At 34.6% G+C, this 26,532-nt stretch overlaps 1 protein-coding gene across 3 annotated transcripts in view; it reads right to left on the bottom strand.

Annotated features, from left to right (window-relative positions):
* Window positions 1-26,532, bottom strand: part of LOC145686640 (organic cation transporter protein-like) — a 192,899-nt gene that overhangs the window by 120,306 nt on the left and 46,061 nt on the right. The window contains exon 1 of one of the 3 annotated variants that reach the window (XM_081760114.1): window positions 18,970-19,122. The exons of 1 other annotated variant lie outside the window; for it this stretch is intronic. In XM_081760114.1, coding sequence (XP_081616240.1) covers window positions 18,970-18,994 — 25 coding nt within the window. In that variant the 5' untranslated portion in view covers window positions 18,995-19,122. Of the gene's footprint in view, window positions 1-18,969; window positions 19,123-26,532 lie in introns of those variants that run through there. One more of the 3 variants, XM_081760109.1, reaches the window with a different exon arrangement.

Here is a 26,532-nt window from a genome sequence, read left to right as displayed (position 1 = left end):
ATGCTGTATTAATAATTAAAATTAACTTCATTTATAGAAAATATTAGTGTTAATAGAAAATACATGTATATGTTAGGTTTTCTTTCTTTTTTAAATAATTGAAGGCTGGGAGCTGAAATGAAATACGCTTATATTATTTAGTATATATGGTAACAGTTATTAATATTGTAATTAATTTCATATTAGCATCTACCATGATATAATCGTGCGTGTTGTTGGAAAGTTAACACATTTCCTGCTGTCTAGAAGGTACACATGTATAAAAGTGAGAAAGTGTAAACCTTCCAACTCCATGCACGTTTATATCATGGTAGGTACTAATACAAACTTACTTGTATCACGATATTATTAACCTTTACTTTAATTTTCAACCGTTGTTGGACATTCTCATCTACAGCGTATGATATGCAATTTATTTTAATTTTATGTTTCTGTCTTTTTTTGGACTAATGTTTATTATAAGACGATATCGAGAACCACTTGTAATACGCGGAACACAGTTTGAGGAACGCTAATGTAGGTGGTGTTCTTCCTCTGTAATCATCCAATAGAGAGAGAAAGGAAAGAACATTTCGAGGCTCCTACAATATTTTATGTTTGTTCTGTCAATCCGAGTGAAATCAAATTTTAGGAGTATTAATATGAAATTGGGTGTTGGAGAGTGGTTAATGTTCCTACTTCGTAACCAGAAAGTCAAGGATGTTATAAATAGAGGATCTGCCCATATGAATCTTCATCCTATTAAATCGGTGAAACGAAAAAGTAACCGAGCATCGGCAGATTGGCTACTCTCATTTCTACCATCGTTTGATTGGCTACTTCCGTTTCTGCCATGATTGTTGGCTCAAAACATTGTGATCCTATTGGGCGGAGTGGACAGAGTAGGGGTGGTGAAACTGTGACGTATGGCTTAAAGATTTTGTTGTAAGGGCAGATCCTCTATTTTATAAGATCCTTGCAGAAAGTATTGTTCAACTTTTGGCAATTTCATTTCCTATTACTGTTACTGCTGAAATTATTGTTGCTGTCAATAATTCCAGTATACAAAGCTTGCTTCACGGTCGCCAAGTGACTGACGCGCGTGCCTTTACTGTGTGTGGTACAGGGTAGGTTCCTGGCAGGAGTACTTGACTTGGGATGCAAATCCGAGTTCAAATTCTACTTTAAATAGTAGACTAAGATTCATATAGCTTGGCGGTGGGAACAAACGTAAAAAGTTCACATCAATCCAGATCCAGTACATTATAAAATGGCTAATTCTTCCAGACATGGCTAATTCTTGAAAATATCACCCATCAGTTCAGATATCACAATTTATGATGATATTATAATTCTTCTATTATGTCTCATTATTATCACTTCACTTCAAAAGTTACGCACTTCACAGAGTTTATCATTTTATCAGTGCACAATCAAATTGTTAATCTAAAATTTTCAATATTCACACGTTGAGTATCATAATTATAAAAACGGAAATGCCTCCGTATGTGCATCACGATAATTTCTACTAGTAAACAGTCACGCTAACAGGTGTCGCTGCCTGACGCCAATAGATGTCACTACCATACAGGCAAATTGCTGATTTAAAACTATTGTGAAGGATTTAGTTGCAACTTAAAAAAAAACTACTGTTTAATTTACGAGTATTTCAATATGAATAATGATTATATTGAACATGAGCGTTGTTTATTAAATCACCTCTGTCTTGAAAATTATAAACATTTTGAGAATGGAAAACTGAAAATAGTCATTGGAAATTTTTGTGGGTTTTGTGGAAAAAGTGCCTAAATCAGCATTAAACTTCATTGGGTTATAATTTCTTTTTTCTTTTTTTGAACATACCAAAAAACATCCTTCTAATCATTCTATATATTAAAGAGGAACACTAGCGCTATTTTGAAAATTCGAGGTTCATTGTAGGTGGGTCTTTTTCAGAAATGATTGCCAAGTTTTGACATTTTTTCTTTTTTTCCCCTGCCAAATTTTGACATTTTTTCTTTTTTTTTCCCTCTTTGATGGTGAAATTTAACTCTTAACCCCACTTGGGCAGTTCATTACTACAATGTTTTAAATACTACAAATTCTAAGATTGCTTTAGTGAAAACCATTTTCAAATATCTTCAATATCTCCGGAGACCTAGCGGTATCAGCACTTCAAGTCGAAAGCGGATTTCATGTGTTTTGGAAAAAAAAAAATGAATGGCTCCTACAGGAGTCGCCTTTGAGGTAGAGCTATAAAATTTTACAGGTGTGTTATGTTTGAGAACCATAACACATGTACAAATTTTGAGGAAAATCTAAAACATATGAGCCACATTTCAGTTTCAAATTTGATAATTTCACATGGAATGACCCAGCGGTATTTTAATTGCTCCGTGATGAGACCTCTTAAGATTAGTTGCATCAATAATAATAATAATAATAATAATAATAATAATAATAATAATAATAATAATAATAATAAAGTATATGTCGTTTGATGTACGAGGTTCTGCTGGAAAATGAATAGTTATACACTAGTTATGCCCTTTAGGATAAAAGAGTCTGACAGTTAATGATAGTGAATTATCGTGAATTAAGAATGTGGGAGGAAACAGGGGAACCTTGAGAATACCCACGGAGAGGATGTTATCCATTACATAATTACAGACTGGGATCGAACTGCAGACTTGTTGCACCGCAGTTCTGCTACAGACTTTTTTTTTTTGTGTGTGAAGGCAAGAATCAAAATTATTATATACAGTTGTAGAATCTCTTTTGAACAAGTCCAAGTCGAAATGTTTAAGCTGATCAAAGTTCTGCATGATTAGACTCATTGCGGGTTTACATGGTGACAGAAACGAAGGAAATACTTCCGTAGAAATTTTCGAAGAACGGATGCTCATTTGCGTACATGGATGATTATCATCATCATAGGTTTTCTTCACAAGAAATAAACCATATAGTAAGTCGATTTCATTTGCTTTTCATCATCATCATTATTTTTTTAAATTCACACCAGTGTTGCCAGATCATAGTTTTCTAATATGTTTTACATTTTTTTTCTGAAACGGTTTACGCTATAAGTTTTTATTTTCCCAGTAAAACTATTTCTTCCGTTTTTTCAAAGTCCTAAACATTTCAAAAAAAAAAATTATAAGTTAATACAAACGAAAAAATAATTAGAGGAACTGATTTTTCACAAACTGTTAACAACGGAACCCAACGATAACTTATAGTATACAGAAAATAATGCAAAAGCTTGCCTTTTGTATTAACTTCTATGTAATGTGTGGCCCAACCTTATGTTGAAGAATAGTTTGGCTTTATCTTATCTTATCTTCGTCTGTCAACATCTCAATCGATCGGGACATATTGATGTGACTATTGCGAACTAATAAAACCAGAACTCCAAGTAGTTGTGCATTTCAATATGTTCTGAAGTTATTTTTGGACGTATAAAAAAGTATGAGAGTCTATTATTAAGAGACGCAAAGTTTTCATTTTTAAACACAACTAAAAGACAAGAAATATATCTATAATATACTTGGTTGCTTTAATGTTTCTTTCAGCATTGAGGCTATATGATACGAGGACCTATAGCTTAACGTGGTATCCAAGCCACATTAGTTCTCATTGGGTACCGATCTTTTTATATTTTATCTGTTACATTATTTTTAATAAAATTGCCTCAGTTCCAATTAAAATTATTCTAGGTCACTATGTGAAACTATGTGTGTGTTCGTTAATGTGTAAATTCTGAATATCATATATCTTCCCTTTTTCCCCCTAAAATTATTTTTTTAAAAAATCTTCCTATTTCTCTTTGAAAAGTTGATATACACAACAAGGAACAATTAAGAAAAATAACGGTACTGCAAAATTGAGACTACGGTAATTTTAGAAGGAAAAAGAAATACATAAAATAGCATAATATAATATTCAAAACGTATAGACCTCTACTGTTTATACTAGCTTCGGGTGTATCTGTAATTGAGATTAAATAAAATTTGATCAAAAACATTAACTACATGTGTGTAATAATAATAACTTGCATTACAGTTTCGGCAATTTCAAATTACTTCTATTAGGCATATCAGGGGCTTATTTACAATGTTGTTTGGGGGGGATGTTAGTAATTTTTAGAGTGTACATAATGCTTTAGCCAGAATTGTAATTTATAATTGCTATTTTTGTCAGTAAAAACGAATATACAGTCACTGACATCATTATTGGGTTACTTTTCGCGGTTTCGTTTATTTATACGTTTTGCTTGATTGGAATTTATTGTCTATTTTCAACACCTAAGCTATATACAGATTGTCCCAGGAGGAAATTGCGTCCCCATGGGAGGTGATAAAGAAAGTAGTCTAAGCAAAAAATGTGTCCAATTCTCAACAGTTTGCGAGCTGCAGGTTATTGACCATTTTTGACCTAATGCTATTTATTGCTTATCCTGTAAGTTATTCTACAGAGGTGAGTCATAACACATTTGAATGGTCATGGAAAGGCATTTCCAGTGGTTTGCAGCATACCATTATTATGAGTGAATGGAGAGTAATGGAGAAATTATTTTTAAAACATCTCTTGTTTCTGACGAATCAAACTTGTAGATTTTGATTGGCACCTTGTTACCAACTGCTACATGCTGCTTACCATTGGAAGGCAATTTCGTCACCGCTCAAAGGCGCTATGTCTCACCTCTGTAGAATAACTACAATATGAGCAATAAATAACATATGATCAAAAATGGTTAACAACTTGTATCTCGCAAATCGTCCAGAATAGGACAACACAGTGTCTTAGAGATTTTTTTTGGCGTATATATACCTTCTCTATTCAAAAAGACGTGATTTCTCCCTGGAGCACCCTGTATATGAGACGGGACCCAAAATTTTTACAGTGGGATCCTAAACTACTTAGGTTTGTGTCCTAGACAGGTATCACTACAGAAAATCGAACCCGGAACCACGCGCGTGAACTACTCTGCTACGAACAAAGAGGCATGCTAATGCTTTTGTTGAACTGTGCAAGAAACTAACCAGTGTGTAGTGTAAGTGTTCTCAATGGTAACATTGCGCTGCACCACTTCACGTTGGATGTCACTGACACTTTACTACTTTCTAAACATGAGACAATAATAAGACATGGTAGTCTAATTGGTCAACAGAACTGTTTAAAATATGCGCATGAACAACCTTTTAGTGAACAACGAATGACAAAAGTAAAATATTTAGATGTAGGCCCTATCTAACTTAGTTAAGATTTGATAATTATCATAATAGTTGGATAGATAAAAATAATTTTATGTAATATTTTCTATATTAAATTGCTATAAAAGCTTAGCAACTTAGCACATTGCCGAATAAAATATGAGTCTAAACAGAGCTCATGTGTGTCAAAGATCTTATACACAATGCTAAAATTTTATATATATATATATATATATATATATATATATATATATATATATATATATATATATATATATATATATATATAACAATACATGGGAGCACTGGCGTCTCTGACATGTAAATTTTGGGGAGGACATAAAAAAAGCTATTTAAATGGTACTACCTAACCCAAGCTATGTATTATCTTTGATTCCATTTGTTACTTTCCCGGACCCCCTAAGAACTCCGAACTCTGTTATAATCGTTTCACAGCCTGAATATTATATTCCAAATACGGTCGTTAGTAAATAAATTAAATTACAATAAAATATGGAATATTTTGTACTTCAAAATATTGGGAGGACGCGTCCCCCTCGTCCCCCCGCCAGAGACGCCCATGCATGGGCGTTTAAAAAGAAAAAAAACAACAGCCACTAAGAGATATCGAAGTGAAAGTAAGCAAATTGATTCAACACAAGTGATCCCATTAATAAACTGTTAAAAAAAACTGTTGATAACAAATATTTCGATATCATTAAGTTGAAGATATGAATTAAATGAACATGCAACATCAAAAATAAAGTCTAGTGACGAAAGAAAGAATTGATTCAGAAACCATCTATCTATAAATATAAATTCGTTATTTCAATAAATGTTTTGAAAGACAAGGAATTAAGAAAATGCGCAATTGAAATCACGAAAAAGGTGCATGATATAAATCATGTCAAAAATTATCAGAACAATTTATTTGACGGTTTTATAAAGATATGGTATCTCATATTACCGTCTGAAAATTTATCAGAAAATTCCAATTTAAAGTGCATTATGATGTCTGTTCATTATAACATTGTTATCAAACTTGTCATTTTATTAGAGTTTAATGCTCGAATTGAATTACGTTATATATTACATTATTAAGTGTACCATTGAGAATTTTATGATAAAGTAAATTGGAAGAGTAACTGAAGAAGAAAAAAACAGTAAAACATGTCTTCAGAATTTTGGATGAACGTTTCTATGAAGATATATGACAAACTAGTAGTAGTTTTCCCATCTGTTACACGTAAAAGCTAAAAGGCAACACAAGTATATATTCTGTAAGAGTTGCCCTAGCAGCATAGACAGTATGGTCCTACAATGGGAAAAGGTTGGCTAGCCAACGGCCAACGTTGGCTCTACTTTGGTACTGGCTGTTTTAACAATATAGTTGTTTCGATCAAGAGTTATCTTGTGGAGTAAGGGACAGACAAACACTAAGATTACAATCTTGTGTAGGTAACCTCACTTTATAATTGGCTAATCAAGTATTGACCTAAATTGATCTGAAGATAAGCAAAGAATTAGTTTGAACGGATTCTAAAAACAAATAGCAAAACATCTTTAGTTGGAAACAATGATGAAATCTAAGCAGCTGGGTTAATATAAAATGAAGTGAAACTAGTTGGGAAAATTAATAATAAAAACTAACCTTTAAAAATTAATATCTGACAATAATTTGGTTGTAATTCACATACACAAATATAAACCATAATTTTTTTACAGACTCGTATATTAGAATGAATACATTAGATATTTGTAAAATGCATATAATGTTTATTAGGTTTCTATTACAAATAAATTGTGGTATTCAGATACTTTGCAGTTATTTTTAAAGTCAAGACTCAATCAGTTTTTATTGATTTATTTTTGTTTATGGAAATAAACTTTTATTGGTCACCTACACACTACTATATATGTTCATAATAATAAATGTGGTTTACCACAAAACAAAAGTATTTATCAAATTTAAAGATGAAAGTGATGGAAGTGTAATGTTATAGTTTGTGGGTTTAACAACAAAATGATGAATCATGCTTATTGAGCACTTAATAAACCAAAAGACTCTATAGTTATACCTATGAAAACACCAAGGACATTGAGACGTAACCAAAAGTGAAAGTTTTAATGAATACACAAGATTAAATCAAAGTTATACAGGATTGTAGGTAACTCCACCGACAAACTTTGGGAGGTGATTCCTTATATGAAATGAAAGAAAAAAGTTCTGATAAACATAGGTCGAAAAACGTCTCCTTTCAAGTTATAAACCACCGAAAATTCGAAAAATCATGTTTCGAAACGCCCTGCCTTAGGACCTATCCCAAGCGGTTTAAGGAATTACGCAGGAACTAGTATGGATCTATCTAAATATCCATGTTTTTAACATCCTCCGTTATCGGCGAAACGAGCGTGCCATTAGTACTTAAAGGAGTATCCCTATACCTCAACTTCCTTTTTACAGTTCGTTTCGTCGATAACGGACCACGGTAGAACATGGATATTTAGATAGAGCGCATACTAGTTCCTTTGTAATTCCTTAAACCGCTTGGGATCGGTCTTGTAGTTTCTAAGTACAGCGATACATTCCTATTATAATTAATCTGTACCCATTTTACCAACACTGATCAGAGGCGCAATAATTAAGCATATAGCTTAGATGTAATTAAAAGAAAGAACGCTGTTATTGACAGGACATGTTGTCATGGGAAAAGACTATGACAAAAACTATCAGTTTGTTATTGACAAGATTATTAGTTGTTATGGAAAACATTATTATTGAGAGGATACGTACACAAAACGGTATGGTTGTTATTGATCCATAATATATGTATAAAGGAAAGAATAAATCGACGTTAGTTGGTATGTATAATGATATAATTCATTGAGATAGATTAACGAATTAGGGCTAGAACTTGAATTAAAAGGAATATTTATCGTTCTATCTGGTGCCGTAGACCCGGGACTATACTATACTATTTAGTTCCGAAGAATAGTAAGAACTGAGTTTATGTGTATACGTATTTTATGAGTTTCACTACTTTGAGAAGTGGGAAGAGAATCCAAAGAATTAGCAATATGCAGGATTCCGAGATTGAAGAAGTACCCAGTATTTCAAATGAAACCATATCTGGAAATGCCGTAACTGTGTCTGAACATTTCTATTCTAATCTTGTTGATACGATTAGTCAATTACTAGATGCTAAATTTGATCAACAACAAAAATTGTACGAAGAAAAGCTAGATAAAAAGCTAGAACAGATACTAGATGCTAAATTCGAACAATACAATAAAAAGCTAGAACAGATACTAGATGCTAAATTCGAACAACACAATGAAAAGCTAAAACAGAAATTTGATCGACAACAAAAATTGTACGATGAAAAGCTAGATGAAGATGGACGAAACGAAAATAGTGAAGAACAAGATGGTAATGAAACCATAGAACCTGTGACGAATGATGATACGGAAGATGCTACAATTGAAGAAGAACCGTCATCTCCGGTCAAGAAAACCTCCACTACTACTACAGGCGTATTCAAAATTGAAGTGAAAGGTCTGCCGAGATTATACCGGTTAGGGAAATTGAAGAAATTGTTGACTGATAATTTGAAGTTGGGAAGCCATACTATTAAGTCGCCGAAAAGAGCGAGTTCTTGGATTTATTTGATCTTCAAAACTGAAGAAGACCAACAGATGGCAGTAAAGATTTTGAATGGATACAGTTGGAAGAAGCGAGTTCTTTCAGCCGAAGTTGTCGAAGCTGATCAACGTAAGCGAAAATTGGAAAACTCTGTTGATAAGGATTATAAAAAGGCGAAAGTTCAGTTATCCGTAGAAGACAGAATAAAACAGGCTACAATACCTTTGTGGGATGTTAATTATAGAGAACAGTTGAAGAAGAATACTGAAGAAATAAAATCTTCACTCACGCGACTAATGGATTTGTTGCCGAGAAGGAATTTAGATTTAACAAATTGGGCAGAAGAAAGAAAAGAGAAGAATGAAGGACTTGCTGACTTTCTGAAGCATTCGTCTATAGAGAAGATTACGGATGATTTGAAAGATTATGTCCAAAACAGAGAAAGAAACTGCTTGAACGTAACATCGCTCTATTTCCAGATCTTCAATGAAAAGGAAGAAGGTGAGAAACCTCCACCACTACAGCTGTTGTTCAAGAAAGAATATGTGAAAGAAACTATATGTGACATGAATTTTCGAGTATCTCCAGATTATTATTTTCAAGTGAATACTTTGATGCTGTATACTTCCATCGCAGAAATGGTTGAAGTTGACGAAGAAACTTCCTTGGTAGATGTGTGTTGTGCCGTTGGAGGAATTGGATTTATTTTTGCTAAGAGTTGTGCTCAAATTCTTAGCATAGATGTAGTTGAAGATGGCTGTATTCCCGTTTGTGACTTATCGTTTAGCTTGATTGAATCTTTTGGCCATGTAACTTAGATTTGAGTTACGGATGGATAACAATTCCTAATTTATTCTCTCAGATGTTATGAGTTGTGTTGTGAGTACTTCATTTGGACTTTATATTTGAGCAACATGTTATGATGTGATTAATTTATCTTATCTTTGTATTAACTTTGAATGTTATGTTTACCTTTATTTTACTTTACATGTTCAAAAGAGATTTGATTGTGTTAACTTGAAATCCATGACAGTGAACTTAAATTGAAGCTTTTAAATGTAATTATTACCTTCTGATCTTGTTGTTGACGTGTGGTATGATGGCAATCTTAATTGTAAATAATGTTGTTTGTATATGAATGTTATCGCTCAATGTAAAAGAGGAACAATTAACTAGTAACTCTGTGTAAGTCATCAGTTACTTATAATTTTGAATAGACCCACAAATAATATTTTTTAATGAATCGACGCTTTATGATATGTGATTAGTAATAAAAGAAAAATGTTGTTATAAATGAATTGATATATATATGGAGAAAGAAGAGAAGAGAAAACTACTTATATTGATGTAATAATAATAATTAATAGGAGAGTTGATTTAGTAATAATTAGTACGAGGGCTATTCAAAAAGTGAATGTTTTGAAAATATACAGGGTTCTTTCCTTCACTATAATACTGTTACGGAATTCCCGTTCTGGGCGACATTCATACAGCGATACATTCCTATTATAATTAATCTGTACCCATTTTACCAACACTGATCAGAGGCGCAATAATTAAGCATATAGCTTAGATGTAATTAAAAGAAAGAACGCTGTTATTGACAGGACATGTTGTCATGGGAAAAGACTATGACAAAAACTATCAGTTTGTTATTGACAAGATTATTAGTTGTTATGGGAAAGATCATTACTGAGTTATACACACGAAATTGGAAGATATGTACAAAAGCTATGGTTGCTGTTGATATTTCATGTACGTATAAAACAGAAGAATAAATCGACGATATCTGGACACAATTCATGTTTATGGTTAGTAATTAGTAGTTGATATATTTATTATAATAACGTAGTGATTTAAAGGTACATAAACGAATCAGGGCTAAAGCGAAGTGTTTTTATAATATATTTCGTTTTATAAGGCAGAGCGTTTCGAAACGTGAATTTTCGGCGGCTCTTAACTCTGAAAGGAGACTTTTTTCGTTCAATGTTTATTAGAACATTTTTTCTTTTCATTTTATATAAGGAATCACCTCCCAAAGTTTGTCGGTGGAGTTACCTACCACCCTGTACATTGGGAACTAAAACGAGATTAAAGCAATGAAACGAAGAAAGAAAGTATTAATTAATTATTAGTGACAGTAACTCATGCATACTTAAGAATAAATTCTCTTCCATATGAGGCCGTTATAAAGTAAATACACTATTCCGAATAGAAGATTTGAAATGAGAGTTTTTTTAATGCAATGTTCATAAAAAAGTTTACTTACAAATAGATGGTACCTAATTATTATTTATTCTGTCTTTTCTTGCAATCCTTTCTTTTTGGATCAAAAGATCCAATATATTTCAATCAAAAATTTCCTTGCAGGTCATATATCTGGAGAACTACATATAGTGTAGCCGAACTCAAACTATCACTTAGCTCAGTATGATGTGTGTATTCCGTAAAAAATACGAAAACTCGATTTAGGGGTCGTTCAAAATTTTGTGTCCCCTGATCCAAAAACTAATTATTGGTCCAGAACGCAATTTTTTTTATCCATTTTTGGGTTACCTAAAATTTTTGCTGTTCTTTATGATACTATAACTACAGGCTGGCTCAAAAGTTTAGATACACCCTAGTTGGAAATAGCTGTAAGAATTGCGATTAAATCTACACTATGGCTATTGAGGATGGGACTAAAGGGGTGTATGACCATCATGGTGGCCATTTTGAAGTTTTCTATTTTAAATCCAACTGACATTTTTCAAACGGAAAAAAAGGATCGTGTGGCATTTTATCTTAGGCTAGGATGTGAAGCCATACACACAAAAGTGGGAAAATCATTTGAGACTGCAGGATGGAATTAGTTCCTCCTGTTTCGTAACTTTTAAACTAGAGAAATTTGTTACTAATTGAATAAATGATTATAGGATATTGCTTATTGTTTATTTTTGGTAAAAAGATAACTAACTAACTCTATGGCCTATGGAACCCGGAGGTTCAGTGCCGCGTTCACAAAAGCTCTCCACTGACTTCTATCCTTAGCTAATTGCATCCAGTTTCTACTTTGTATTCCTATCTCTGCGAGATCCATCTTAATATTGTCCTCCCATCTGCGCCTAGGTCTTCTTAATGGTCGTTTTCCTATGGGTCTACCAGTCAAGACTTTGAAAGCGTCTCTACTTTCTTCCATTCTAGCTACATGACCTGCCCACCTAAGCCTCCTAGACTTGACGACCCTAACAATGTTGGGTAAACCGTATAAACTATGTAGTTCCTCGTTATGAAGCTTCCGCCATTCCCCATTCTCATTCCTCTTGGGTCCGAATATTCTTCTCAGGATCATGTTCTCAAATACTTTCAGTCTATGTTCTTCCCTCAGAGTAAGCGACCATGTTTCACAACCATACAGAACAACAGATATGATTATCGTTTTATATATTTTAAGCTTCAAATTCCTCGACAGAATTCGCGACGACAAGAGATTTTGAACCGAATAGTAACACGAATTCCCTGCTTTTAGTCGACATTTAATTTCTTCGTGAATATGATTTTCGTCTGTTAATATTGATCCTAAATATTTGAAAGATAAATATTACTTTAAAATTCATTTTGATTATTATTAAAATAAGTTACATAGAAAAGAAGGTTACAAAATAAAAAAAATATAAAAATTACATTTTTTTAAGCAATTTAAGCCTGTCATGGAGAAAAACTTCTATGCACAAACTTTTTATATTTGCTTCTGAGCATAATTAATGAAGTATTTACAGAGATATTTTATGGTATAGGCTGAGGTTTATGTTAACAAGGTTTTAATGGTTGACTTTATGTTTGTTTTGGCTGACCGACTGAATGACTATCCCAATGAATGACTGACTAAAAGTTTGATTCCATGTTTACTATTTGTTTGGTTTAAATACCCTGTTTTTTTGTTTGCTTTTTTAGCTTTTTACCTGTATAGTTTTTTTTTTTAAATTTTGTTTTTGTATTTAGTCATTTTTACTTTTATTTTTAAATTTCACTTTCTTGAAAATGAGTTTGTTTATGAAACCTCAGCCTGTTTCTTTTTTTATTTTTAATTTCAAAAGTTTTTAATACACATTGATAAGTTAAAATTACATTACACTCCCAGCAAAATAGCTGGCGAGTTGAATTACTTTAACAGTAGAAGTTTAGATCATAAAATAATCATACGAGGGCTATATTGAAATTTAAAAAATAAGTTAGATCCATACATTATACATATTATCTTTCTGTATCCAATAAATGCAGAGAACCAAGTAACCAAAATGGTCGACACAACATTGCTTTGTGGCTGAGTTGATTTCTCGTGCGTAAAGCCAACTTTATGACACAAACATTTTATGGCCAAAACTGTTGATTTCAAACAATGAATGTTTACTCTTAATTCAACTACAATTTATGATTGTTAATTTCGTTGAATTCAAACCAAAAATGTCTGCCGTATGATCAACGTTTATTTTAAGTTGACAATGGTTCCTTTTCTGATGAAAATTGGTTGGTTGATAACTACTACGCGAACGAAAATCATATACGTATTAGTAACCGTTGAAAAATGGTGATTCTATCAAAAGTCAACCGTTTGACTACACTTGTTTGATTACTTGGGGAAACAAACAGGTAAACAACGAAAGTATTTCTTTTTCATTATTCATCGTAAACTAATAAATATCCACATCCTAACATCCAAGCGTGACTGTATGATTAACACACGTGCCTTTGATGCTACAGATACGGGTCTCATTTTTGTGGGGAATTCATGTTGTTCTGATCGTGCGTCAACTGTAGGTCGACGTCTCATGTAACCTCGGTCCTGAAAAGGGACATTTAACATCAACTAAACTAACCAATCCCAGACCTGTTTAGAAGTACCTATAATACTAGAATGATTAATAAAGCTTTAGTGTATGATATTGTTTCAATAGTTTGGATTCGGATCTCTACACAAATGAAATCTTTGAGTTTTACGTCCTACGCTTATGCCGGTTAGGCTAAAGGATACAGTGATGATGAGTAATGGGATGAAATGGTGGAATGAAGAAAGTGGGAGGAAACGGGAGAACCCCGAGGAAACCCAAGCACACCGTGTTTACCCATCACAAGGTCCACTTGGCGGGGGCTGGGATCGAACCCGGGACCCCAAGCACCAGAGGTGAACGTTCTACCACTGAGGCACCGCGGCCCCTCTCTACAAAACATGTTGAATCAATTAACACTTATGAATTTCTAATCATAATCATTGTGATGCGAAGAAACCATCTGTAGGGAAAAAAATATTGAAACCGGAAATGTCAATGATTAATCGAGAAAAACGGTGGTAAATAGTGCTGCCTACGAAAATGAAATGAAATCTTTTAAGTTTTACGTCCTACGATTATGCCGGTTAGGCTAAAGGAGACGGTGATTATGAGAAATGAGAAATGGTGGAATGAAGAAAGTGGGAGGAAACGGGAGAACCCCGAGAAAACTCACGAGCACGGTGTTTGTGCACCACAAAGCCCATACGTCGCGAGTTGGGATCGATCCAGGGACCCCAAGCACTGGAGAGGCCACCAGGGAATCAGGGACTACCGAGCCACCGCGCCCCCTAGTGCTGCCTACGAAAATGAAATCTTTCGGTTTAACGTCCCACTATTATACTCTTCAGGCTAAGAGAGACGGATGACTAAGGCAAGTGAATGATGACAGAAGAATTGGTAGAATGAGAATATGGGAGGAAACAGGAGTACTCCGAGAGGACCCACGGACACGATGTTGTCTATTTCATATTTACTTCATATATGCGAACTAGGGACCCCACGCATCAGAGGTAAGCACTTTACCACTGAGCCACCATGCCTTCCAGTGTTGTTTACAATCCGAGAAATTTTTCGTCTCGAAAAAGAGAAGTAGTACATTCGAAATCAAGATGAGAAAAGAAACATTAGAAATCCTCTGTTTTTCCAGACTAAACGAGATATTTTTTAAAGTCTCGTGGGCAACACTGCTTCACCTCTTAGATCTCAAACACACTTTTAGTGTTACCTGATTCATAATGTAAAATTTATAAATTAAAATATGACTGTAAGAATACAATGAAGAGCATTTATCAATGTTTAAAGATACGAAAGCCATTATGCAATATACTCCAATATTAAATAGGGTTTAAATGTTATATCATATCCTTTGTAAATCTCTCATGACATGAAAGGGTTCTGATAAGTTTTAGATTAAATTAAGTTTTTAAAAAAATCAAGAAAATTTCGTACATAAGTTTACGAAACAAAATGATAAAAATTTCGAGACTAGATAAGGTTTCCGATGTACAGTAATATAATTTTAGCTCAATGTGTATTTAAAACTTCCAAAATTAAAAATAATAAAAAAAAGAAAGAAACAGGATGAGGTTCCGTAAACGAACTTTCAAGAAAATGAAAGCTAAAAATGAAAGTGAAAATGTCCAAATACAATAACAAAATAAGGAATTGCATACAGGTGAAAAGCCAAAAAAAGGAGGATATATAAACCATAGAAATGATAAACAAAGGGGTAAAATTTGGGCAGTCCTTTGACAGTCACTCCATCAGTCAGGACAACTTAGAGTCAACCATCAGAACCTCATCAGGATGGACCTCAGCCTGTACCGCTATAACCTTCTATAAGTACTTATTAATTATGCCGAGAAACAACGCATAAGAAGTTCGTGCGTGGAGGTCTTCCTCCATGACAGGCATTTATTGTTAAATCTGTAATTTCTATATTGTTGTCATGACCGTTTTTAAATACTACATATCAGGCCCGTATCCAGGGGGGTCTAGGGGGGCCGGGCCCCCCTAAATTTTTGCTGGCACCCTCTAAACTTTTCACGGTAGGCTTGCAAATGAACTATAATATGGTGATGAACTATAATATTGTTGGATCGGCCCCCCCCTAACTTCTGCCGGCCCCCCTAAATTTTTGGGCTGGCTACCGGCCTGCTACATATTATTGTTATAACCTTTTCTTTATGTAATTACCTTCATTAAATAATCAAAATGCATCAAAAATAGTATTATCCTACTACCAAGTATAACAATAAGCAATCTCCCACAATCACTTATTCCAAATAGTAAACAAAAACCATTATTTTAAGTTACGAAACACCGAGATTCAAGACGAGACTTTTACAATTAAGATACAAGAGAGAAAACCTTACTAATCATCTCTTGGGCAACACTAGTGGTAAAAGGATACTGTACGTATTGTCCATTTCAAAGCCTTTTCTCACACCACTATCAAAAGAGCAGCTCAGCCCTTGTGATTGGTAGATGTCAGATGTCCGATACCATTAGGTAAAAGAAGAAACAAGAAAGAATTAGGAATTAGATTTCTGGGCTTTCGGCATCTATGGTCATGTTAGCCCGTCACACATATGAAGGATGGCGTCCTTCGCCGATTACACAGCCCGGGGAATTGGGGAGGAAGAAAGGAATGGGGAAGTAAGTAAGAGGTCCGGGACTATTGTGTTAGGTAACATTCCGGCATTTGCCAGGTGTGAATTAGGAAAACCCAGGAAAACCTCCCTCAGGATGGCTGGTCTGAAAAAGTTGTTTCACTTTCTTGACCGACTATCCCCACCGAAAAGAAGAAAGAAAAACAAGTGAGAAATATAGACATAATGTTATTACTTTTGCGATAAATTACATAAAATAAATCTAGAAAAAAGGTGGAATTTGGAAACTTCTTTTCCTCTTTCTAAACGAGGGCCGCATATTGCTATCTTTGATTTGTGGCCTGTTAACAAGGAACAGAGCCGTGTGGGTGTTCTGTGCATTTCCAGGAATCGAGACTCTGAAACCTTGTTTTGATTTGATGTGAGTCCCGTTCAGCAGCGAGGTTATATGAGACGTGGACCTACTAATTAACGTGGAATCCAAACCACATGAGCTCTCGCCGGGAATCGAACCTCGAGTCTCCCACACCAAAGGCGCCTACGCTAACCAGTTAGCCACAAAGGAGCTCTCTGGAATCTTGTGTGTATATATAGTGTGATTTTATATTAATCAGGCTTAGACAGTATGGAAAAAAAGGAGAGAGAGAGAGCGAGAGAGAGAGAGAGAATGGAAGGTCGAGAAATGTGGTAATAAAGAAGAATGTAGAAAATTATAAGAATGGATTGGATACCGAATGAACGAGTATTTGTTGGGAATGGTAAAGAGGAAAAGGAGCATACTGAAGAGTATTTCGAAAAGAAGAGATGGGGCCATTGGACACATTAGGAAACACAACGGAATCACACACTATTGGCTAGGAAAAACCGAATAAAAGAAAAGGATTCAGAGCAAGGCTGTGATAGAAATACGGACCAATTAGCATAAATTGTACGGAAGAAAAAAAAACTATTAGATGTGTAGCTTTTAATAATAAAAAAAGTTTTTTAATTAGGGATACTCATTTTCCAAAAAACTTGGTAGCAATCCACCAATCTCACAATTCATTCTTTCCTCAAAATTTACCACTCTTCTCTCCCAAAATTTATCATTCTTCCCCCAATTTACCCTTCATTTCCCTCAAAATTTACCATTCTGCCCTCAAAATTTACCATTCTTCACACAAAATTTACCATTCTGCCCTCAAAATTTATCATTCTTCCCCCAATTTGCCTTTCATCTCCCTCAAAATTTACCATTCTGTCCTCAAAATTTACCATTCTGCCCTCAAAATTTACCGTTCTTCGTACAAAATTTACCATTCTGCCCTCAAAATTTATCATTCTTCCCGCAATTTACCTTTCATCTTCCTCAAAATTTACCATTCTGTCCTCAAAATTTACCATTCTGCCCTCAAAATTTACCATTCTTCACACAAAATTTACCATTCTGCCCTCAAAATTTATTATTCTTCTCCCCCCAAATTAACACACTGCAGTTTTATTGTACAATTTTCAATGAAAAATTCCGTTCCTTCAAATAATCTCATGGACGCAACCTGCACCCTAAAAAAACATCTGTGGGCAGCACTATGTTTCATGTTCTTACTATTCACGCATTACAAACGATTCTTAAAGCTTATGTTCAATATGGGTAAATAGCAAAAGATAAAGAAAAAATGTATAGATTATCATAAAGAAGGTTAGAGTAAGGAATTAGAGTTCTGGACTTTTGTCATCTATGGCCATGTTAACTCGTCACATATGCGGGATATCGTCCCTGAGCTGTCACTATCCGAGGAAAGGGAAGGAAGAAAGCGGCCTGGGACCTGTATCTTAGATATCCCGGCATTTGCCTGGGTGTGAATGGAACTTCACTGAAAATGGATGGCCTGATAAAGCTCTTACAGTTTTTCGATCGAATGTCCCCATTGGGAATCGAATCCGAAACCACTCTCACCAAAGATGAGAGTGTTAGCGACTACGCTACGCGGGGCCTCGATTATTCCAAAGAAATGAAATGGCTAGTTTATATTTGCATTACTATGTCCTTTAGGCTAGAGACGACGGATGGCTTATGAAAACGGATGATTTTCAAAGAACTGATTAAATGTGAGAGAACTCGGACAAAATTGATGGATACGAGATTGCATCATCACAAATGATATGATCTTGAATCGACGGAGGGACCTATCGCTCTAGAACTAACCCGTTACGGAATAGAGAATCCAAGAATAGTATATAGGAAAAAGTATGGATATAGTATACGTAAGACCGTTTGAGTTCCAGAAGAAGCTGGACGCTCATACTTTTAGGGATTATTCATTGAGTATCTACGAACTTAGAAAGGGGGTAACAAACCCACTTTCATTTACTTATCCACTGATACGAAAATAAAAAAGAACGTACCTATTTGCCCTTGTACTTTATATGCTATAGCGCATTACATTATATGCAACAAGGATTTTGGTCTGCATCATGATATAAATTTAAAAATATTTAACATTTTTCGAATCGAAATCAACAAAATTTATTCTAGAAAGTAAAAATAGAATGTTAAGCACATATAATGAAGACAACGCAGTGATTTAATTTGGTAACGTATAAATATATAATATGAAGTATCCTCGCGCACGGAAGACAGGGGGTTCTCATGTATTACGTGTTTGAAATTTGGTAGTGAGAAAGCTTACTTCAAGTGCTTTAAGGCACATAAAAATTGAAGTTAAACAACTAACCTGTAGGTTCAAGTTTGCTGTCCATCTTGTTATAATACCCGACGAAAGAACCACAAAAAAGTATATTCAGCCCAACAAAATCCAGCACTAACTACTACAGTGAACAATAACACTTTGTAAATGAAACTTGGAAAGTCTTCCCGAATCGAGTTACGACAGAATAACAATAACACAACATGTTGAAGCTCATTCAAGCGTATTACGTCACTATTTCAATAACCACATTTACGTAGGCTACTCGTATTCCGTTTAGATGGGTCAACTTTATCTGAAAGATAAAAACCTTCAAGACGACGAGTGTTACAATGGAAAGCACTTAAAACATTATTTGACAAGACTGTCATTATAATTATCAACAAACTAAACAAGTTCTAATGAGTAAAATATTACCTCACAAGGGCATTTAGTATATAGTATATAATTAAATCGATACAAGTTTTTGTTTCTTACCGACCACATGAAAACACATTGGGCATTATGCAGAGTCGTTTTGAAGCGTGATTAGTATCATACTAAATGTCTGACTACTGCAGGATACATATGTTAGTCGAACTCTTTAGTATGGCACTAATCACGCGTCAGAACATCTCTGCATAAGGTCCATTTTATTTATAATTACAAGAATCAGTCTACTAAGTTACATTATCTTGTACGTTTGAAATTTAACGTCCGTCTTAGTTCAGAGGCTATAACAGACGTAAAACTACAACTTCACGTGGGATCAGAAACAACTTCGCATGAGCTTCCTCCAGAAATCGAACATGGTCTCCTAGTCCACAAGTGCGTACGTATCTATGAATCACGAGGTACTCAGATGTGTCACTTTGTGGCTACTTTTTTATTATTATTATTAACGTCCCATGATTATGCACCAAGGCTAAAGGAGATTGAGATGGATGATAATGGTGGAATAGGGAATGTGGGAGGAAACGGGAGAACCCCGAGAAAACCCATATACGCGGTATTTGTCAACCGCAAAGCCTATTGGCAGGAGCTGACAAGGAACGGACATGAACCAGTCATCCGAACATCCGAATCAAACTTAGTCCATTCGATAAACATACCAAAGATGTGTTCATGCAGAAAAATTTAGGTGACATGGACAACGGAGTAAGTTCCTGGGGTCCATTAACCCTATTAGTATACAGAAAATCGTCGACTCGCAGTGAAATAGCTATTGCATCGCGTTACTATCGTACAGGGAATTTTTTCTACCACATAAAAAATATACATGCACACCATATCTGTGTATCACCTAAACACAACATTATAGTAGTATTTACGATATTGTGTCGTTCTCTATAATAAGAATGTGATGTCAAACAAAAATTCAATACCATAGACAATATTGAATTGATTTATATAAATGTTTATTATGTGCTAATGTCAATGCCTAAGTAACAATGCACGTATAAAGGTATGTTTAAAGATTTTTATTTAAGAGAATCAAACAACGTTACACAGTTGTTTCATCATTATACCAAGAGCGATGATAAGAAAAATTCCTCAGTACAAAGATAAATAGATTCTATGATATTATGAACGGATAACGAAAAACACAGTAATATTCAAAGATAAGACATACAGCAATCGATAGCACCTATTGAGCTGAACAAAATGTTATGGGTTACTGTCAAACAGAGTTGCCAACCTCAGACAACAAAATTATCGATTTTCGTCTTTTAAATTATCGTATATTCCAAAAATATACTGTATATTCGTTATGTGCGTGATAATTGTAGAAACAAGTATAATACTATTATTATTATTATTAATAATAATAATATATAATAAACTTAGTTAGTAATCTTCAGTTTCGAACTCCAAATCGGCGTCCTCGCCATTTTTTCTTACCCTTATATACACTACTCTGAACAACAACATTTCCACCTCTCATAAACGTGATTAAATTTTAAAAAATGGATACAGGGTTGCCATTTACCAATTCTCGAATCGTTATTGATTTATTTTAGTGAGAATGAGTATTAAAAACCTCAGTGTGTGCGTGTCTTATAATTTTTTAATGCGCATCTACAATTTATTTGATCATTCAAAAACTGCAAAATAAAAAGAAAAAAGTATGTGTTCTAAAGTTATCGTATATCACGATAAATTATCGTATAGTTGACAAGCCTGACGTAAATCGAAGAAAATGCGTATTTAAATGGAAGAAACTATTTTGTTGTAAACCTAAATATTGATACACGACAACCACGCCCATATTAAGATTAAACTGATACTGAAACACACCCTCATCAACCGGCTCATTATGACACTTGCAAGACGACGAATACAGTAATAAGGCTAATGAAATAAAGTCCAAAATTACTATTAATATTGTTCTTTTGGGAGGGTGCTGTTTGAACTATTTTGTCCAAAGTGGCGTATTTAAGGGGACTTCCGGGCTTAAGCCCCCCGCAATTGTATTTAATATGTTAATTTTTCATCAGGGTTTTCAGTAAAGACAGTATCGTAATTTCAAGAACGGGAACATAACTTGGAAGAAACAAATATTGTCCCTTTGATCTTCAGCCTCTTACCAACAAGAGCTAGTAAGACGTATCAGGGACTTTTCAGTTTGGTGAAGGCTAATATTAATTATTGGAGTCCGAAATTAATCAAATTGGATTTCGAGCAAGCAGCAATAACATCTAGAAGAACACTGTTCCAGCAGGAAACGCACATTAATGGATGTAATTGCCATTTTAATCAGTGTTTGTGGAGGAAGGTTAAGGAATTGTGACTTACAGACAGTGGCGTATTTAGGAGGGGGGCTTCCGGGCTTAAGCTCCCCCGAAATCTTACTTACTATAGTAAAGTATATGAAATATCTTGCACAATTTTCACATTTTCAGGCAATGCCCCCCCGAAAGTTAGCAAAGCCCTCCCCGAAACAAAATCGCAAATACGCCACTGCTTACAGATAACTATAAATCAGTTCCAGAGGCGAGGCTCTGCCTCAGAATGTGTTTTTCCTAACATTATGTGTTACTGTTATGTGTTTATCTCTAATGTACTAATTGAACTCTATTATAAATCAGGAAAATAAATAACTAATTCATTGAACGTTAATTTTGACTGTCTCTCATAGTTATTCCGAGCTAGATCTGACCAAAAATCCCCAAATATTCTCATGACAATGAACAACTTGTGAAAATAGAGTGACTTGTGATAAATCACTTTGCAGGCAAGTTGTTCTTTGGACAATTCCGTAATTCTTTCTCCTAATTAGAAATATCTCGTTGAGAACGAAGAAAGAAGAACATTATATTTCAACTTTGAGTAAACACTGGCAAATAGTTGTTGGAAAACTGTTAATGATACCTATAAAAGAAAACAAAAACTATAAATATTTCTAGAAGTTCCCTTTAAATATCATGAACAGGCGTTTGACCAATCACAGATAAGGATTTGTTATACTTCTTTAGTTTTTGCCAATCACAACAAGCGTTTGTTTACATCTTTCGGATATGTCTACCATATATTCTAATAAATGTTTTTTTTTTTCTTCACTTTTCTGTATTAGTGATCCTTATGGGTTTACATGTTCTTAGTATTCTGAGAAAGGTGTGTATGTACTGTACGTACGTATGTACGACGAGTTAATAATGATTTTATATTCTGAAAGATTTTTAGTGTTTTTAGTATACAAAAAAGCACCGAGTCCCCTGAAAAAGTCATGTTATTCTACCCTAGAACGACTTGCTGGCTAGACCAATGTTATAAAATTTGGTCTTTGTATAACAGTTGATATTGTGTGCATATCATCTAACTGAACACCCGAAAATATCCTCTCTTAACTTGGAGAACAAGAAGTTATTTCGAATAGTACCACAAACGTCTATACTCGAAGTACCGCAAATGTCCCAGTACAACAAACGTCTATACTCGAAGTACCACAAGTGTCGCAAATGTTTCGGTTTTTACAGGAATAAGGTTTGAACCATGCATTCATTATCCAAATCCCTCCAAGACGGATCTGTGAGGGATCATCCAGTTCCTAAGTGCAGATGCAGACCGATGTAAACTGGTTGAGGTGTTCCGTCGGATGAAGAATGTCTATGGAGACGCATGTGCATCGAAGACGACCATCGCGGATTGGGCACGAATGATCCGCACAGGTCGAACAACAAGAAGTAATCTTTCCCGTCCAAGCAATGTTGCATGTTGTTGTCACAGATCATAAAGGTACTGTGGTGGATGAGCGTGTTGACAACAGCAGACGGTTCGATACATATGAATTTCCACAGTATCCTTCATCCAGGGGGCGGATCCAGGACGAGCTTCTGGGGGGGAGGCGTAGGGTTGTAATACTGCTACTTAGAGCTACTTTTAAGAGCTCCAAACTCTGGGATGGGTTTTATTTATATATAAGATTAAAAAAAAAACTGTGCTCTTCTGAGGGGGGGGGCAATTGCTCCGATCACTCCACCTGGATCTGCCCCTGCCTTCATCCGAATGAACACCTCATGCGGTTGACATCGCTCTGCACTCATAAACTGGATGACTGCTCACTGACAGAATGAAACCTTCAAACCTGCAAATACCGAAACGTTTCACAATGATTAATATGCTAATACCACAAGTATAACAATTACAACAATACAATTCTATCTCATCAACTGTTCCTATCAGGAGTATCGAACGAGTTTAATTTGATAACCCTTTACAATTACGTCACTTCCGATTAGAACGAAGGTGTAATGTTCCAAAAGTTGCATTTCAATTCCGAACAGTATACGCAGAGAAAGCATAGGCTGATAAAATTTACATTTATTTTCATGCAATTATGTTTCTTTACCTTTGTTCTTCTTCTTCTTCTTCTTCTTCTCAATAATAATAATAATAATAATAATAATAATAATAATAATAATAATAATAATAATAATAATAAATATTGATAGACCAAATCTGCATTTAATAACTTTTAAAAAAGAAGAAAAGAAAGAAAGGTGTGTTCGTGGCTTAAGAATGATGCCAATCCACGAGACACATGCTACTGTCTGCATAACTATCTAGACAGACACGTGTATGGCAAAAGAGGGCGACGAACGTAAATAAAATGACATTGTTATTCTTGGACACAACATGTGTGCCAAACTACGTACAATAAACAAATGATAATCTAACTTTATTGTCTTTGAGTTTATAAGTTAATCAACATGAACACATTCGAGTTGTGCTTTATGTCTTCATATTACACAGACACAAAAATCAAATACATTAAAAAAAATCAGAAGTCAATCACAGATAATGGTCATAACAAGGCTCTGCAAGTTAGATAGGAACAAGATTGTTTTTATACACCAATCAGCGAAGCAGTAAGAATTTCGCCGTTGACCCGCATGAAAACAAAAGAACAGCTGAGCCGCACGATATCGCTACTCGCTACTGTAGGTAACAAACGTAAATGATCGAAAGTTACTGTTTCGGTTTTATTCGTATTAAACAAAAGTACTTTTCTATACCCTAACCATACTGAATAGTTAATTACGTAATATAAATAATATAACCACACTTCTTGAATTATGGGGATTTTTTTAAAGTTTGGTTTCATTAAAATATTTGTTTCCAAGCTTGTTTACCAGATGCCCTTCGTAAATTCTACATATTTCACGTTCTCCTTCTTCCCAGAAGAGAGACAAAATGTCAAAAATGCACTGTCTGTGAACTTTGTTAAAGCTAAATTATGAATGCTCATTACAAATCATCATCCTCATAATCATCATAGATGTTCTGCCATTATTGGCAGCTCACTTGCCATAGCTGAGAAGCTTCCATGTTCCACGGTCTTCCGCTAACCTCTTCGTCTACTCGTACGATTTTTTTTGTTTTGATATTATCCATTAATTGTAGTCTCCTTCGCCCCATCCCTTTCTTTCCTGCCACTATACCCTCTAGCACGTCCTTCATGATACCGTTCCTTCTTATCCAGTGTCTCTCTACAAGTTTCTCTTCCTCTTCTTAATAATATCTAAAATTGTTCTTTTCTCCCCTACCATTTCTAACACCCTCTCATTCGTTTTCCGCTCGATCCAGCTAATTCGCTCCATTCTTCTCCACACTCACATTTCTCAAGCTTCCAGTTATTTCTCATAATTTAATCTCTATGTCTCTGACTCATACAATGAAATATTCCACACGAAGCATTTTATGAGTCTTTTTCTCAGTCCTTTATTCAAGGTCCCACAAAATAGTATTCCCCCCCCCTCCAAAAGGCTTCTTAAGCCAATTCTATCCTTGATTTTATTTCACGTTCACATTTCATATCATTACTAATAATACTACCCCAGATTTCGAAAACTACTCACCTGTTCTATTTTCTCCGCTCCTACTTCTATATTTGACACCGACCTCTTCGTTTTAATCACCATGGCTTTTGTCTTTCTAACATTGTTTTCGTCTCGTTACAAATGTTGCTGTATTTTTCGTAATTTCTCAGTTTATATTTGTCAGAAAGTTAGCACGCTCTACAGCAGCGTTTCCCAACCGGTGTGCCGCGAGGAAATCCAAATAAAATTATTAAATATATACCAACCAAATTGCAAGACATAGGGGAAAAAATGCATATTTTTGTATTTCACATTACTATCAACTTCTACCATTGAAAAAAATCACTGTAATTGTAATATATTATTCTACATCAATTACTGTGTAGCAGACAGTATTTCGGCTCATACACATCTCCACGGTTAGCTGCTATGTTTACGCTTCAATTGAGAGTCATACTAACACCGAGAAATGGAAGCACTTGTATGGTACGCGTCAAGTGAACGTTAGTAGAACATTCATTCGCACGTGAATGACAGAACAACACTTTGTTCAACAGCTGTGATTGCAATAATATGCACCGGTTTTGGTTAAAACAGCAAAGTTAAAAGTGCAAAACACTTGTTTTTTCGTTCGTTATTTGGTGATCTTCGTTCTTAGTGAAAGGTTGGATACAGTTTTCGAAAAAGAAAGCGTATTTTTAACAGTCTCATTGCAATTGCTTTCTATTTTAAAATTAGAATAAAAAATAAGCATAATGAATTAGCATAGGGAAAAACCAGTGATCGAGCTTTCATGTCTGTGAGATCAGTAATCGAAAAAAAAATTACCATGGTATTTTATATTTGCAAATAATAATAATAATAATAATAATAATAATAATAATAATAATAATATCTATGAGCGTGCCGCGAGAATTCAAGTTACACACGTAGTGTGCCGCAAGTTGAAAAAGGTTTGGAAACGCTGCTCTAGAGGGCGCTCCCCAGGTTGGAACCATTGTCTCAAAAGACTGGATTCTTTAGAGCAATGACCGGTAAATGGCGGTCTACGAATAAAAATGAAAAGAATATATGATTTGTTCTGAAAACCACTCATTCTAGCTTTGGAACTTCTTGTATAAAGTAAAAGACAAATTCAGACGAAAACATGTACTACAGTACTACTTAATAAATGATATCGTTACGATTTCGGCAAAGATACTTTACCGAAACTCTAACGGTATTATTTATTGAATAGTAGCCTATTCTATATGTTCTGGTCAGAATTTGTCTTTATTCCTTTCATTCTAAC

Source organism: Thermobia domestica, chromosome 5, assembly GCF_964235325.1.
Source record: "Thermobia domestica chromosome 5, izTheDome1.hap1.1, whole genome shotgun sequence".
In the NCBI taxonomy this organism is placed as follows: Eukaryota; Metazoa; Arthropoda; class Insecta; order Zygentoma; family Lepismatidae; genus Thermobia; species Thermobia domestica.
This window is presented reverse-complemented; position numbering and strand designations above follow the sequence as displayed.